This window comes from Equus quagga, chromosome 15, assembly GCF_021613505.1.
Source record: "Equus quagga isolate Etosha38 chromosome 15, UCLA_HA_Equagga_1.0, whole genome shotgun sequence".
Classification (NCBI taxonomy): Eukaryota; Metazoa; Chordata; class Mammalia; order Perissodactyla; family Equidae; genus Equus; species Equus quagga.
The window spans coordinates 81,494,780-81,512,379 of NC_060281.1; the positions used below are offsets into that span (position 1 = coordinate 81,494,780).

The window sequence follows — 17,600 nt, forward strand, 5'->3', positions numbered from 1 at the left end:
CCTTGTTGAAAATCACTTGACTGAAGATGTATGAATTTATTTCTGGACTTGGAATTCTGTTCCGTTGATCTCTACGTCTGTCCTTGTTCTCAGACCTCACTGTCTTGATTTCCATTGCTTTTGAAGTAAGTTTTGCAGTTAGGAAGTATGAATCTTCCTAATTCATTCTTCTTTTTCAGGGTGGTTTTGGCTATTTTTGGGTCTCTTGCAATTCCATATGAATTTTAGAATCAGTTTGTCCATTTCTGGGGAGAAATCAGGTGGGATTCTGATAGAGATTACATTACCATCTTAATGTTAAGTCTTACGATCCATGAACATGGGATGTCTTTCCATTTAATTGTGTCTTTAATTCCAGCAATGTTTCATAGTTTTCATTATACAAGTCTTTCACCTGCTTGGCTAGGTTTATTCCTAAGTATTTTATTCTTTCTGATACTACTATGAATGGAATTGTTTGTTGGTTTCACTTTCAGATTGTTATCAGCATACAGAAATGCAGTTGCTTCTTGCATATTGATTTCTTATCCTACAACCTTGCTGAACTTGTTCATGAGTCATAATAGTTTTTTTGTGGGTTCCTTAGGACTTTGTACATGTAAGAACGTGTCTGCTGCATTCAGAGATAGTTTTACTTCTTCTCTGCCAATTTGAATGCCTTTTATTTCTTTTTCTTACCTAATTGCCCTGGCTAGAACCTGTAGTACATTGCTGCGTAGAAGTGGCAAGAGTGGACATTTTTGTCTGTTCCTATCTTGGAGAGAAAGCATCTTTCACCATTGAATGTTGTGTTATCTGTGTGGTTTTTTTTTTTGAAGAAAATCAATTTGAGGAAGTTCTCTTCTATTCCTAGTTTCTTGAGTGTTTTTATCATGAAAGAGAATTAGATTTTGTCAGATATTTTTTCTGTGTGAGATGATCATGTGATTTTTTAAAATTTGATTGCTATATGTCACATTATTTGATTTTCACATGTTGAACCAACCTTGCATTCTTGGGATAAGTCCCATTTGGTCATGGCGTATAATCCCTTTTTATAAAACATGTATGTTGCTAGATTTGGTCATATATTGCTAGATTTGGTCTCCTAGTAGTTCGTTGAGAATTTTTTTGTCTATATTCGTAAGAGATATTGGTCTAGTTTTCTTGTGATGTCTTTGTCTGGTTTTGGTATCAGCGTAATAACTCGCCTCACAAAATTAGCTTGCAAGTGTTTTCTCTTGTGTTCTTTGGAGGAATTTGTAAAGAATTTGTATTTGTTAAATCTTGGTAGACTTCAGCAGTGAAACCATCTGGAGTTGGGCTTTGTCAGATGTTTTTAATTCTTATTATTGGTATCATTCTCTTCATTCTTTAGATGAGGAAACTGAGGCTCAGAAAGATTAAGTAATTTGCTAACAAGTGACAGAGCTGGGATTTGAATCCAGATTACTTTATATCAGGTACTAGGATGATAACAGTAGCTGACATTTATTGTGTATTTAGCTGTGTGTCTCACCATACAAGGTGCTTTAGCAATTTATCTCCTGCCACAGTCCCTCACTGAGTGCTCATTTAATGATCACTTCAAGTTTATATGTATGGTACCCATTTTCAGATAGAGAATCTGGCACTTAGGAGGTTCAGTGACTTTACTGAACCATGGCAGGAAGGAAATGGTCCACCTGTGCTTCTCCCTCAGGAGGCTGCCTGGCTCTGGAGCCTGCCCTCCTCGTTGCGTTTCTCTGTCGTGTGCAGCAAAGCAGCCGTGCCACATGTGGACAGCTGAGCTCACTCAGATCAAGTTCCACCCTGGATTGCGCGGGTGCACACTGCCCTTCATGCTCTGCATGGACGTGCCTGGCTGTCAGCGCAGTGCTGTGGAAGCCCTGGCTGTTCTCGCTCTCTCTGCTCTGCAGCTGACACTCTACTCCATGGTTGTAGCAAAACAGCCTTTATACCTTTCTGACTCCATGAAGTTAGAATGAAAATAAGTTGTCACTAGGTATAGAAATGAGTTAAAGGGAGTTTAGTGTGTAAGTTGACTGGCAGTTTTGTGTAATATCTTTCAATGAAGACATTTGGTGTACTTTACATATTTATATTAATATTCATTTTGTTGGTGAGATTAGATGGTATCTAGCCTATTTGAATGAAGAGGAAAAATTATCTTGTTTTTCAAGGTAGAAGCCTTCAGATGTCCCTTCACATTTAAAAGTGAAGCACAAAAAGCTGACATGATACCTGTGTGGGTGGAGGGGCTGGTTGAGTGGTGGGCCTCACAGAGGGCCCTGAGGTCTGATCTGCAGGGTGGGGCAGGTGCTGTCTACACCTGGCAGCCAGTGTCCTGGGAGTTCCAGGTACAGGGCGCTGGAGGAGGCGCCACTGTATAGAACCAGGTTGTCAGGGTGGCACCTGCTCATACCTGTGTTCACCTGTGCTGGGTGTCATCCTGCCAATCTGGCTTCTGCTCGGCTGGGTGTGGGCCAGTCCCCTGATTGTGCAGCACTGAAGGAGGGGATCTGGGTGTCAAGCTGCTCTTGATTTAGGTTTTCAGTCAATTTTCTCTGCAGCTCCTCTCCCACATCCCTGTCTCTAGACACAGTTTGTCTTCTGAAAGCTCTGGGTGTCACTGTGAGCCTTGGCGTCCTTCTGAGACACTCAGCTGAGTGGAGAACACTCACTGTACATGTGTGTGTTAGTTTCCGTCTTCTAAGATTTCCTGGTCACATTTGCTCTCTGGTAGCCTCCTTTCCAGTGTCCTTTGGTGTTTATACTTATTTTTATTCCTTCACTGTCATTTTATTAGCATTTCAGGAGGAATGGAGATAAATGGCATTTGTCTTTCTTTGGTAAATTATCTCTTCATGTCCTTTATGTAGTTTTCTATTGGGATTTTCATGTTTTGGATTTGTAAAAATTTATACATGAAGGATAGGAACTCTGACATATGTTGCAAATGTTTCTTCTTCCCTGCTAACTCGCTGTTGAAACACTTTCTGGGAGGTGCTGGTGGGGAGTCCAGCTTCTGCTGACTTGTGCAGATGGTCGTGTAGGGAAGTGGGTCCTGAGGCCAGCCGCCTGTGCATGGGCTTTTGTACGGATGTGCTCTTCTTAGGGTTTTCCCTACCTCATGGGAGCTGTCTTATCTCCTCGTGTTTGAGAAGTCTTCATACTGTTTCACAAATGAAGAACCCTGGCCAAGTGGAAGCAAATCATTTGCCATCTTCTCTACCAAGTACTCTAAATGCTTGGTCCTGGTAGTCAGCTGGAAAGGTTTGGCAACAGCTGGTCTGAGGAACACGGTGCTCAGCTGTCTGCCAAGGATTTGTTGCCTCAGTCCAGCCACATGCCCCAGGCTCTGGATAGAGGCCACTTTTGCACATGCCTGGGAAGGGTAGAAGGAGGCTCTGGCAAAAATAAATTCTCTCCTTCTGCTTTTAGCGGTGGGCCCCGAGCCGTGAGGAAGGGAATTCAAAGGAAGGAGTTAGCACCAGCCCACCACGTGTCCCATTTGGCACGAGTGGACAGGTGTTAGACCTCCTCTGTAGATGGGGATCAGGAGGACTGGTTTTCAGCTGAGTCGTCAAGGTTTGACCATGTTCCATTTCCGCTTATGTTTTCTCTGGGCTCCTTCTTTCCTAGCCAGTATGCACAGAATGTCCTGTGTTAGCAGATAGGGTAATTCCACTGGGTGCGGTCTAGGAAAGCTCGTTCAGATGGGACCTGGTGATTCTGCAGCACAAAGCTTGCAGTGCATATGTCTGTTGGAAGACCTAGTGGTAGTTGGAGTCAGAAATTACCCATGAGGAAGCCCAGCAACACCAACTCGGTGTTGCTTCCCTCCCCCAGGGCCCCTGGTTTATTGGGAAGTGGCTGTGGTGAATGATCAACTCTGACGTGAAAACCCATCCTGATTGCGTTTCCCCTCCCTGAGTTTTTCCTTTCCTCTGTCCAACTGCTACTGCCCTAATCATTCCAGGCCTTTCTCAGGCCTGGTTTATTGTCACAGCTTCTTAGCCCAGCACCTTGCTTTTGGTTTCCCCTGCCTGATATGTCCAGTATGCTACTGCCAGACCAGACCTCTTGTCATCCTAAATATCACTTTTATCACATTGCTGTCCATTTAAATCCTTGCTACTCTTTCCCGAGACCTGGCTTTTGACCTGTTGGCTTCATTAGTCAGGCTCCTGGTAGCACTCAGCCCTGGGACTTTGGTTCTGAGTTGCTCTCGTTCTTATTCCTGTCTTGGAAGGCTCTTGAAGACAAGGGTGGCGGCTTATATCTCTTGAATTCTCCACTACGCGTAGTTGGTCTTGTGGACACACTCGTGAGCAGGCACGGTTCTCAGACAGCAGAGTGCTGATGTCTGGGGAAAATGCTTAACACTGAAAAATTACCTTGGCAGGCGAGGGAAAAGCCACAGTAGTCTAACTTTTTTGGGCAGGGGAAGTCTTCAGCTTCAAAGCTGCCAGATCACTTCACTTTGTTGTTTTCTTATCTTTGAAAGGAGAGGGTTGGAGTGAATTATCTTTCAGTTCCCACCCAAAGTTGAAAGGCTAATTTTCCTTCATTCTTTGCCTTGATCTTTCTCCTGAAATTAAAACTGATGAGCTGTTTCTGGATCTTGAATTAGGAATTTTTCATTTCTTTGTAATTCTTTCCCTGACGCATTTTGCAGTGTTCTCTGGGTATGTGCTGCAAGAGGAAATTTGGATTTGCCATTTGGCTATTTTTTAGGAGCAGACAAAATGCCATACCATTCTGTTTTTTTCTAGTTGGAGCTTTTCATTTGTAAAAGTACAGTTTTCAGTTTGGTGCATAATCTTAACATAATTTTTGCCTTTCTACAGACACGATGAGGCGAGTGGTACGACAGAGCAAGTTTCGGCATGTATTTGGACAAGCGGTGAAGAATGACCAGTGTTATGATGATATCCGGGTTTCTCGTGTGACCTGGGATAGTTCCTTTTGCGCTGTCAATCCCAGATTTGTTGCCATAATCGTAGAAGCGAGCGGGGGAGGAGCGTTCCTGGTGCTCCCTTTGCACAAGGTAAGTCATTTGGCCCTGCATGCTGTTAGATGCCCTCTGGTAATCTCTGTTTATTCCACAGTGGATTGATTTTGGAGATTAGATAGTTCACTCAGAATTGTGCGCTGAGATATTCGACTCTGATGTCATTCAAGTTAAGTTCCACACGCCTTACTGACCACTTCAGTTTTTCTCTAACAGAGAATCATTAAGTGGAACGGTGAACTCTGTTCTGGGCATGCCCTCTATGGATGAAAAGATTGTTATAGTGATGCCGTGAGAATGGGCAGGCACAGGAATTTGATGATTTGGTTAGTAATCATCTACTTTTCACAAAAGTTTTTCCACAAAGTACAATTTTAAAAACATGTTTTTAAATGGGCAGAAATTTGTAAGATAATCTCTTTTTTTGTGAGTCATGAGGACTGAGACTTTTGGTTTTTTGAACGGTAAATAGGAAAGCTCAAGAAAATGTTCCAAAACAATAGAGATTTCAAGTCTGGATAATAGTAAGTTTCAGCGTGGGTTCTACACAGCATTAACAAGTGGTAGAAGTGAAAGATCTTCGCTGACAGTGGCTCCCTGTGACTTTCAACTTCAGTGGGCTTCCTGTTCCTCCCTTCTCCTGACCTTGTCCTTCCAGAGAGCCCTTTCCAGAATGGAGGAGAGGGTAGGAGATTGGTGATTCTGACTGTTCTTGAGTATTATGGATGAAAATTGGTACTTGCTTTAACAGGAAATTCCAGAATTGCAGATAGTGGGCTGGGGGATGCTGTGAAGAGAGCCTGGAAAGAGTCATTTTCTGGTTAGCTTTTAGGAGGAAAGTAATTGTGGTGAGTCCTGAGCTTGAATGATAAGGGCTCAGTGGTGGAGAGGATGCAGATGTTGGGCCACAGGACAGCTGTTTCCACTCTGCTGGGAGGAGTGGGTCTCCCTGAGTGTGAGCCCTGCATGTTAGGGGTATGTCACATCATAATGGACCATGTGATTCTGAACAAGTCGTTAGAATAAAGTAAATTGCAGTTGAAGTATCATTTCCCATTCTATTGTGGTGTTTTTTCCTCAGGAAAACTCTCACTGGGAAAACTTCCATTTCTCTTGTGCTTTTGTTTCTCTCAGATGTGCATGACTAACTCACTTTATTTTAACATCTGATTTTTGCTTTAGTGGCTGGATCGATGTGATATTACACAATAAGACCATCTTGCTATAGAAATAGGAGATGGATGTCTTTAGGGAACAAATTTGATGGTTTTTCAAATGTACTTTCTGATTGGCAAAGTTGTTGATCATCTTTTAAAGGAGAGTCTTTTCATTAAATTGAAATTTCATTTTACTTGGATACGTTGATTTCCGTGGAGAAGATTGCTGTTTAGTGGCAAATAATGCGGTACATTGTTAGAACTGCACTTACATGATCTTGGAGTGGGAGTTGGAATTGAATGCCAGTTGCATTTGATCTCCACAGCTTTTTAGTTTATTTGTTCACCAGGAGCAAGGAGCATTGGAAACTTGACGTTTCAGTCGTGGCTTTTCTGGGGCCAGCTGAGAAGATACCTCAACTTGTCAACCAAGATCAGGCGCTGGAGCACCATGCTCTGTTTTGGAGTTCCGAGCTTTTATTCCCCCTTTGGTAGACTGAGGGATAAATTTAAGACACTTTTTGCTGCAAAGATATGGAATAAGCCAATTAAGAAGCCCCAGATACACTTTGAATGGCTGGTGATCCTCTGAGTTTAGACAGCTCTCTTTGAGTCCATGGCCACAGAGGGCTCTGAGCGCACCTCTGCTTTTACGGTGCTTGGGGAGCTTTGAATTTTACTTATTCCATTTAAGGGAGACCTGTATGCAGTTCCTGAGCTAAGTGCATCTTATGGTTTGGTTTTCACTTGCATTAAGTGGCCTCCACTTAATAAATAGATTTTAATATTTTGTTCTCTAACCAGCCGTATGGAATTAGGATAGAATAAGTTGCTTTACAAAGTATCATGTTTGGATGAAGTGTTGGTATTTGAGGAGCCTCGAGGGTCTTTCTTTCTCAGGCTGTGATACTGTTTGTGTGGCTTTGCTCTTAAATATTAATTTGTTTTGGAGGAGGTGACATTAGTGTAAACCAAGCCCCGTGACAGCCGTTGGAAATAAGGTCAATACTTGGGGTTATCGACTTTTATAATTGACGGGTGCACATATACTCTCTGGGATTTTGTGTACTAAAGTGTGTGTATTTAGGCCTTCGGGGCTATGTGCCATAGAGGAAAGAACACAGGTCTGGGGATCTGGGAGCTGGGAGTTCAGTCCTGGCTCTGTCACTGACTTGTAGGGGGACATAGGTATGTCACTCTGTCCTCTGCTTTGGGAAAGCAATTCCTACAACTTCAGCATCTTGGCAACTTTGAAATAGTTTTATAATGAGGTGCTGCTTTAGTTTAAAAGCAAAGAAAGACCAAATTCCCACATATGATATAAAGTGATGCGTGAAATCACGGTTGCAGGAAATGATGCTCTGGGTGTGGACTGGGCTCCAGCACGTGTCGCTCGCAGTCTGGGATTACTCTACATATGAACTTTAGGAGATGGGTTTGGTTTTTAATAACAGTCTCCAAGACTTCTGGTAACGTTTCCTTTTTTTTCCTGGTTATAGACAGGCATGGTGATGCTGCTGGGGCTGTCTGTATTAGTACTGAATATGCCTGTATTGATCTTAAGATGTATTGTGACTCTTTCAGAAAGGCTACGATTTAACAACATGGCCTTCCATGAATTTGTCTCCGCAGCTAGTTGGTGTCAGCAGTAAATAGGGCTTATTATTGCAACCTCTTGAGACTTGTGGTTAGATTCTCGGAGAGTCATGGTCCTGTCTTCCAGGACGTAAAATCAAAAATGGAAAGAGTAGTAGGGACAAATACCTTAAGACACATATTCAGCAAGAGGTCAGCTTGGGAAGGAATGTATGTTTATTTCGAGCATCTGGTTTATGAGGTTTTCCGGCAGATTTTATTAGAGAAAGCAGGATTCTAAGAGGTCGCTGCTGGAGGAAGAGGGAAGTACTCAGCCGTGAGGTGGGGTGAGAGAGATTAGCGCCTGTGATTCTGGCTTTCTTTCTAATGCTTCCATCAAGCCGGGGCATGCCATTCTGTCAGGACTTCTCAAGGTGTGGCTTAGTACATCTTCTGACTCGTTGGTCTTTCACAGGCTGAATCATAGCAGTCTTGCTGAACAGAAGTTGGCTTTGTGGTTTTTGCTATAATGATTTCCCCCCCCACAACTGCACAAGCTGCCTTGTCTCAAGAGCACACGAGATTCAGCCCCCTGTGCACTCTCCTACCTGGGCATGAACAAGCCTCTCCTGTGTGGAGTAGCCGCACTCGTGATGTGGGACTGAGGCATTCCCATCTCCATCATGAACCACAGTGGCTCATATGAATACACCAATGTTTGTGGGTGGGTGTGTGTGTGCGTGTGCATGCACACTGAAACTTCAGATCACAGTGAACCTGTAAATCCTAATTTAAACAAATAAGGGTGGAAGGAGTTGGTTAGTATTGTATGCTCTTTATCTCTTAACCTTCCCTTAGAAGGAGGATGCAAATTGGAGGGCTCCTATACTCTGTAATTGCTGTCTCCCTCCCTTGACTGTTCTTGCTTTGGGAGTATTGGAGTGATGGCTAATTTCGTCCTCCTAGTAATTGCCTGGGAGAGCAGCTCTGCTCTGGGCCATGTTGGGCGTGGCCAGGTCTCTGTTAACCCTGTGGGTCAGTATCTTCTTGCTCTCCTTCTGGCTCCTCTGGTATAGCTGTGCAGTACCTTCTTAGACACAGTTGTGTTTCTCCATTTATTTTAGGAATTGTGTGTGGGAATATTTGGGATCTTGCTTTATTTATGTCTGTGAACTGTCTTTTCAGCTCATTTTTTAGTCTTTTTCAACGAGGGTTTTGTGAAAGAATTTAGCCCTACAGACAGTCATTTCAATGAATATTTTCTTACTTCTCTCAAGGGTGGGGCATAGCTATTAGATGCATAGGAGAGAAATTAATTCATTACATACATCAGCTGCCTTAGGGCATTAGGGCTCAATTCTCTCACAGAACACAGGTTGACAAGGGCTGCTTTAGAGTGTTTTTTCTGTCATGTTTATTGGGGAAGAAATCTGGGTTCAGTTCAGTCAGTATTCTGAACGTCTCGTACTGTTCAGTATCCAACTCAGATATTACCTCTGATTTGCTGTGACAGTGGAAATCATCCTTTGGGTTCCGTAGCTGCTTGTCCATGTCGCCAGTACCACAGGCTGCATTGTCACATTGTATTATAATTATTTTCTTAGCCACTTAACAGATAAGGCGAGGGCAGTTAGAATTATATTTATGTTGATATCTTGACATTCTCTTGGATGGAGTATGCAAACTGGATGGCTGTTTGTATGGTCTCCCTTGATACAGGTTCTCCAAAATCTGGCCTTACTCTATGGTGGTAGCAGCCTCCAAGATGGCCTCAGTGATTCTCACGTGCTTGTGTTCTTGCCCTTGTGTGATTGGTTCCCGCCCACATTAAATAGGGCTGACCTGTGTAACCACTAGGATATGGTAGGATTGATAGAGTGTGACTTCTTAGACTAGGTCATAAAAGCATACTGGCATCTACTTTGTTTCTTTTGGAGCTGCCATGTTGTGAGGATACCCAAGCAGCTCTGTGGAGAGGGCCATAAGACCTCCTACCAGTAGCAAGCACCAGCTTACCAACCATGTGAGTGAGCCATCTTGAAAGTGATCCTGCAGCGCTGGCCGACACTTTGACTCAAGAGAATCCTGAGCAAGAACCACCCAGACAAGCTGCTTTGGAACTCCTGACTCTTAGACACTGTGTGAAATAATCAATGTTTATTGTTTTAAGCAGCTAAGTTTTAGAGTAACTTTTTAAGCAGTAATTGATCCCTAATACATGTATTTGCAGAATATAGTGGTTGACTCACAATGTTAGGTCACACGATGCATAAATAAATGCGTAGTTCATAATGACCCTAAAGGCTTTCTGGTAGTTTTAAGCACTCTTTCCATCTCTCCTTTAGAAAGTCTGAATAGGTAGATAAATACATATAGATATTTAACATGCTTAACTAGATCTTAAATGAATAATTGAAGGATTTTGTGCAGTAGCAAGAGAAAATTATTTTATATGGCAAGATTTGGTTATCCTGTGTTCCAAGATACTGTCATATAATCTAAAAAATGTCTTAGAAGGTCATAGTCGCTATCTTATGTATAGCTTCAAACTACGTTACTGGTTTTTGGGAAAAAGTCTAGAATGTTAACATTGATGGTAGAACTAAGGGTGATTTTTATTTTCTTTTTTACAATTACCTGTACTTTTTTCAAAATGTTTTACAATGAACTTATTACATGTAAAGATTATTATTATTATTTTTTTAAAGATTTTATTTTTTTCCTTTTTCTCCCCAAAGCCCTCTGGTACATAGTGGTATATTCTTCGTTGTGGGTCCTTCTAGTTGTGGCATGTGGGACGCTGCCTCAGCGTGGTTTGGTGAGCAGTGCCATGTCTGTGCCCAGGACTCGAACCAACGAAACACTGGGCCACCTGCAGCGGAGCGCGCGAACTTAACCACTCGGCCATGGGGCCAGCCCCTAAAGATTATTTTTAAAAAGTATTATCAGTAATATTACTAGAGCACATAGAAAGATCTAATTGTTTAAACTTTAGTGAAATCTAAAACAGTACTTTAAAAAATCATATTCATTCACACACATACTCATTTCTTAGACATTTGAGCGCCTGCTCTGTGCCAGGAACTTTGTTGAGTTCTTGCTCTTAAAAAGCTTTGATAACACTGACCTTGATCTCTCCAGTGGGGAGCTTTGTGTGTGCATAAAGTGCTCTGACACGGCGGTGAGAGATGAGTTCCAAGGGAGGCTCCGAAGTCAAGGGAGACACCACAGAGAAGGTTCTGTTGGAATTTGGTTTCTCCTGTGTGTAGGAGCCGGGGATGAAGCAGAAGGGGCCCAGCCAGTTTGCTGAACAGATGAGTTAGACCAGGTGCTGTGTGCCCGGGAGCGTGAAGATTGGGTGCGAGCCGCACTCCTTCAGATTCCTGGCTCTCTGGGCGCTGAGATGGGCTTTTCTAATCCTGGAGAAATGAGGTGTTTGATTGAAGGGGGAGTAAGAGGAGCGGAAGGATAGCTTTTGGGGAGAAAAATCACACATTTCTTGGCTCTTTTTTTTTTACTTCATTTCAGTGTAAATAGTAGAAATTGGTGTTTTCCTGATCGTTGTATGGAGAAGAACCAGAGTAAGCAGTGCTGTTCGACATGTTGGGATTGTTGGTATAGAGGGATTGACATAGCACCTTTCCTCTGCTCCCTCTTCAGGAAAAGGCAGTGACTTTACGTCACATTCATAAAAATGAGACTCCAAAATGACGTCAGAATGTGCTGGGAGGGTCCCTTTCATAAGTGACGTCTTAGTTTTGCACGTGGTGTAATTGCTGTCATACTTCTGTTCGTACCCTGGTTGCACAAATTGAAACTCAGATCGAGTGATTGCCCAGAGCTGTGGAGTCCTTCATGGATTAGAACCTAGATCTCTGAGTCTTTATTTGGTTTGTACATGTATATTTTTGATTAACATTTTTCCCCCCACTGAATGTGAAAGATTTTTTTGTGTGCAGAAACTGTGGTCTAAATGACGCTTAACCGTTGGCATTCTTTCCCTGGAATCAGAAGGCTTAACAACAAAAACACTAGCTTGTCAGGGCTTTGATTCTGCCAGCTCAGAGAACTGTCTCAAGGTTTGGAAAGTACTTGGTCTATACCATGCCTTGTGAGGAAACGGCGACAGTGATGAAATCGCAGCAGTTCCCATTATTGAGGGCTTCCTCTAAGTGCCGGGCGCCATGCTGGTAAGTGCTTTCTTTCATGGACCAGCTCAAGAGCGATGGCAGTCTCCTGATGGCGCTTTTCTCTGTGCCCCCAGTCACTGCCAGCACCTGCTGGATTTGCATCAGCCACATCTCCCCCTTACTGTACACCCCGACAGGCAATTTCCATTCCCACAAATAGCGGGGCTCCATTTTGCTCAAGGGTAGCAGTGCCAGCAGCCCTTCGTACAGATGTGGACATTGGGCACATGGTGGCTTTGGTGTGATGGGCAGAGATTTCATTCAGTGCCAGTGTCCTGATGTGTCCTCGATGCCCATTCACTGCCTCCTGAAATAGATGCTGTCTGATGCCCTAGTACCTTCAACTGTCAATTGTATGGACTGTGAAAGGCTGGGAGGCAGGGTAGGGGGATGGAGGATGCAGGGGGAGGGCGCCAGGTGCAGAACAATGACTTCCAAATTGTGTCACGAGCTGCCAGCCACACGAGCACTGCACGGCCTCATTACCACATGAAGTGCCACAGAAGGGCCTTTTCATTTTCTCCCAGTGACTGTGTTTTCCACAGTCTTGCTGGGGTGGGAGGGGTGCACCCTACTCACCCCCAGTTAACAATGGAGCACAAAGTCCTGGCAGAAGGAACCTCACAGTGTACCCTGGGGCTATTTTTGATTACAGTGAGTGGCTGTGACTCAGAGTGTGCCCTGGCAGATGACGGCTTCCACCCTCCCCTGCCCTCCCCTCCCCTGGAGATGAGCGGGTGGCCCGTCCTTTGTGCGTTTCCTCAGCCGGCTTCTCCTGCTGCTGCAGTTCGCTGATCTGTCCGCAGCAGCCGGCCCGCAGGCCTGCCGGCTCTGACAGTGCTTTTTACCATATATGGCCATCAGAGCTGGCGCTGTCAGCCGGCCAGGATAATTTCCTTCCTCCGCTTTGATTGGCTGCGCGGCGCTCAGAGAATGGTGGGATCTGGGAGTGTGTGGCAGGGGAAGCCACTGAGTCAAGTGCAAAGAACGTTTAACCCTTTCCTGGTTTTCTGGGGCGTGAGTCCGTGCTGAGCACCCAGGCAAGTGCTGCCGCCAGAAGCCCTCAGTGTATAAACGCGACACCCCAAGTCTGGGGAAGCAGCGAAGAAAAGTCTGCCGAGTAGACATGGCTCGGAAACAGACGCAAGGGTTAATGGACACGTTTCTACATCCCGATTTGTCCAGAAGCCTTCTTATAACCATATGTAGCAAATTTTCTGTTCCTGCCAAGCTGACTATCTGTGCTAGCTAGGGGTGGGGCCTGAGTTGAGTCCAGGGCAGGCTGCGCTGGGAGGGCGAGGATGGAGCACGTGTTGGCTTTCTCAGAGGAGCGGTGACTTGGGTTTCTTTTCTGGCTGAGCTTTAAGTCATGAGTAAATGATACAGGCTACTGAACTGGGTCTATACTCCGCTCCTCCTGCTTGTTTACAGCTGCTGCAAGATGTGAAGTGCCCTGGCCATGCAGCCCAGCGCACTTGCTCACAAGCAGAGTTGTGCTGTTTTTCTGTTTTTCATCCCCCCTTCGGGGAGGCTGGGTTTTTATTCTGAGGCTTGTGGGTGAACCTGGGATTGGAAGGGGTGACTCTGGAGCTCCGTCATTCACAGGGTCCCCGGGGAGACCCCTTTCCTGTCATCTCCCCAGTGCGAGGGGTTAGGCAGCCCGTCGCTCTCCCTTCTGATCTGACACTGAGTGCTTGGTGTGAATTGCCTGTATTTGCACTTACGTCCATAGTTCTTTTGCTTTCAAGCTGGATTTTATTTGGACTAGGGGCTGCCTCCTCTTGGGTTCCTGGTCTTTCTTTGTTCTCGGACCAGAAGTGTCTATGGAGCCCCTTGTCTGCAGTGACGAGGTTCTCGCTGTGCACGCTTCATTGAGTCAGGATGTTGGGAAATGCAGCTTCCCTGTTTGCCAGTGTGCAGTAGGCAGGGTTGAGTAAGGAACCATTAACTCGGCCGCTCTCTTGCCTTCTGGTAATGAAATAGCCATGGTTTTACAGTAACTTTCCTTAGGTTCTTAATGGACTTTTAAAGTGGCGTAGTCAATATGAAACACAGGTTTGAAAGAGGACCTGTGATGCCAGAGTGCTTTGCCTGGCATTACTGCCCGAGGAGGCCGTGGCTCCGCTCCGGCTGGGTGAGGGCTCTGTGGAGGCACGCCGCCTCTCTTGGCGGCCGGCGCTGCTGGCTGGCTTTACACCGGGTCACCCAAGCTGGGGGTGTTACTCCATGGCACCTCCTCTTGCCCTCGATGTGGGTGCTTCTTGTTCCCTTAAAGCAGAGCCTCCTCAGACGGCTGTGTTCCTGTGCATGAGCCGGTGGTCTCAGGGACCAGCCTGTCACCAAGTCATGTGCTGTGTGCAGCAGGCTTTCTGGTGGCCGCGGAGGCTCCTGGTCCTCCGAGCCTCTCCCCATTGCGCCACCACGGCCACTAGAGCGCCTCCCTGTGGAGCAACAGAGCCTTGGGCCATTTCCACCGAGCGGGTGCCCGCCTAAATAATGCTGTTAGGGGAAAACGGAAGTTGGGAAAAAAGGAAAACCTACTTCAATAGACGTGCTCTGTCGATTGCTTTGAACTCGCACGGTGTGGATGGAGCCCTTATGCCTGGGCTGGAAACTTCCTTTGCTTCCGAGCACGTTTCACTTACCCCCCTCCTTGGTGAACGTTCAGGAGTCTCGGTATTGCTCCACGGCCAGTAATAAGTGACTCTCAGTGCCTTCGAGGAGGGCTTTTATTGTGTGGGCAGTATGATAAAGGTAGTGAACTTGGGGCACATAAGTGGTTTTGATAACCCTTTTTTCCTGAAATGAAAACTTACGTAAAGTAGGGGCGAGCAGTTTGGAAAATCCTTATACCTTGTTCCTTGGGTCAGAGTAGGGTGGGGGCCTTTTAGGCCCTGGTCCCTGAGGTGGTGTAACCAGTCTGGATAGTAAGCACAGATTATACCAATGGATTGTAAGGCGGCTGGATAATAAGAAGGCTGCAGACTAGAAGCTGGAAAAGTACTGGGAAGCTGCGCGTGCTGGACTAGACCAGGGAGACGGCGTAGAAAGCCGCCCCAACCCAGCGCCCTGAAACGGTTTGGCTGAGACGATTGGACTTCAGAGCGTAAACTGGAAACCAGAGTGTAAACTCAGACTTCCTTGAGCCTCTTAAGAGGGAGCATTTGATGTGACTGATAAAATTAATGTGTGTCACTTTTTAACACCGTGGGAGTTTATTGCCTTTGTGAAAGCATGTTAGTTGTGAGAAAGAGTCAGCCTGCTGGGTAGAGTGTTGTGTGGCTCTAACAAAATGTTCCTTATTTTTTTTTAATTGAGGTCTTAATAGTTGATAACATTGTGAAATTTCAGTTGTGTGTTATTTGTCAGCATATGTATGTGTCCCTTCACCCCTGTGCCTACCCCCCACCCCCCTTCCCCCTGGTAACCATAATCTGTTCTCTTTGTCCATCTATTTGTTTATCTTCCACATATGAGTAAAATCATCTGATGTTTCTTTCTCTGTCTGGCTTATTTTGTTTAATATCATACCTTCAGGGTCCATCCACGTTGTTGCAAATGGGAGGATTTTGTCTTTCTTTATGGCCGAGTAGTATTCCATTGTATATATACACCACATCTTCTTTGTCCAGTCATTGGTCCATGAGCACTTGGGTTTCTTCCACGTCTTGGCTGATGTGAATAGTGCTGCAGTGAACATAGGGGTGCAAAAGTCTCCTTGAACTGTTGATTTCAAGTTCTTTGGTTAAATACCCAGTAGTGGAATAGCTGGGTTGTATGGTATTTGGATTTTTAATTTTTTGAGAAATCTTTATACTGTTTTCCATAGTGGCTGCACCAGTTTGCATTCTCACCAGCAGCGTATGAGAGTTCCCTTTGCTCCACACCCTCTCCAACACAAAATGTTACATTTTGAAGGAACCAATAACTATTAGATTGATCCTCCTTAGCACCAGTTTGGTAGCGTCTTCAACCTAATATTGAGCCAGCTAGTGTGTGGATCAAAAACAATTATCATGTGAAGAGTCAATCTTACATTAAGAAATAGTCATTCTGAATGATCTTTTATATAATGTATAGGGCATATTGGAAGCATCCCAGTGTTGAATTTTGAGTGTTTGGGAGGGGGAAAATGTCTGTGGGTACATCTGTAATACACTGTTAGGTCCTTTAAAAACACATCTCAGAGTGGAACTCCTTTATAGACACATATCTATGAGAAGATTTCTGTACGTATTTGTCGGTATGTGTTTAGAATTTTTTGACTGCACGGTACTGCCCTTGGCACGTGGAATGAGTGCACTTCTTAAGTATGGATTCCTTTTTGAGAAGAAGTGCAAGAAATAAATAAGATACACTGTTGGATGTAGGTGGAAGCAGGTGTGTTTTCGCATTGAAATTGACGGGAAATACTTTCACAATTAGAAATATCATTTCATAAGAGTTATGCTGAATTTTGTATGCCTAAGGAGGAATGTTTTTGCAAAGTTATTAAAAGTACGAACGTTCCTTCTTAGAGCAGTTAGATAAAGTTCTGTGTTTACTGATGCTTAAATTTTGATTTTCGGCCCGCTGCCCCCATGCCTGTTGGAGCAAAGTGTTGCCTAACTCGGGGGGTTTCATCGAAGCGGCAGTCTCCAGGAGCTCTGCAGAGTCTTTGGGCGGCTTGGAGATTTTTGAGGACCTTCCCTAAACACAGTGCAAATGATAGAGCTCGTGTCTAGGTGGTTTTCTGCCACCCTGAGGGGTTGCTGGCTGGAACATGTCAAAGCCGTCAGCCTCAGCTTGGGCCAGCCACACGGAAATTGTGCTGTCACACCTCTCCCTTGTGCCAGCTGTGCACACACTTGGGAGGCTGCGTTTTCCCTGGGGCTCATGTTGCTGGGCCCCAGGCGGGCCACTGGATCTTCTAGATAATAGTCGGTAAGCCAGTGCACTGACCTATTTAACTAATTGTCCCACAAGTTTATGAACTGGGCTCTGGGCCTGAGCCTTTGGGAATCTTGGTTTTGGTCATTTTTGCCACTTGAGTTGACTTGCTGGTAATTCCCACACTTGGAGTTTTAGCTGGAGAGGTACAATGAAAGCTCTCCTGTGGCGTGTGATTGGCACTCGTAAGTAATGAATAAATTTAAAAAATTATTTAAAGCAGAGAGTTTAAATGGCTAACATACTGTTCTCAGCTAAGTTTTTTCAATTCCATGCTAGAAAAGTAGCAATATTTTAGATGATGCAACTGAGGTGACACATCCTTCATGAAACGGTGGACTGATTTGTTAGTAAATGGAATTATTCTACAGATAATCCTTGGAAAATTGATGCATGGTTCTTGTCACCATTGAGTCAGAAAAGACACTAAAAGCTGGTGTTAAATTCCTGGAAACCTTCTTTCCAGCCTCAGCATTCGTTTGCACTTGCTGCTTAGAGGTGCAGGTGAGCCTCCCTGTCAGCACGACTCGCAGAGAGCGTCTGAGTGGTCCTTCCCAGCTGAGCGAGTTAGACACAGATTCCTGGGATCAGTCACTGGATGATAAATGAGGGTGTGTCGCGGGGATGAGTGAGAAATGCGTTCTCATTAGATCCTCCTGCAAAATGTCTTTCAGGAATCGTGTGTCCTCATCTTTACCATATAAGGCCGTTATTGTATGGTTTCCTTCAGTTCCGTGTACTTGAGCTCTCAGC

At 44.8% G+C, this 17,600-nt stretch overlaps 1 protein-coding gene across 3 annotated transcripts in view; it reads left to right on the top strand.

The window, feature by feature from the left end:
- Positions 1-17,600, top strand: part of CORO1C (coronin 1C) — a 72,699-nt gene that overhangs the window by 20,350 nt on the left and 34,749 nt on the right. For all 3 annotated transcript variants that reach the window (XM_046639950.1, XM_046639949.1, XM_046639951.1), the window contains one exon: positions 4,833-5,032. In XM_046639950.1, coding sequence (XP_046495906.1) covers positions 4,838-5,032 — 195 coding nt within the window. In that variant the 5' untranslated portion in view covers positions 4,833-4,837. The remainder of the gene's footprint in view (positions 1-4,832; positions 5,033-17,600) is intronic.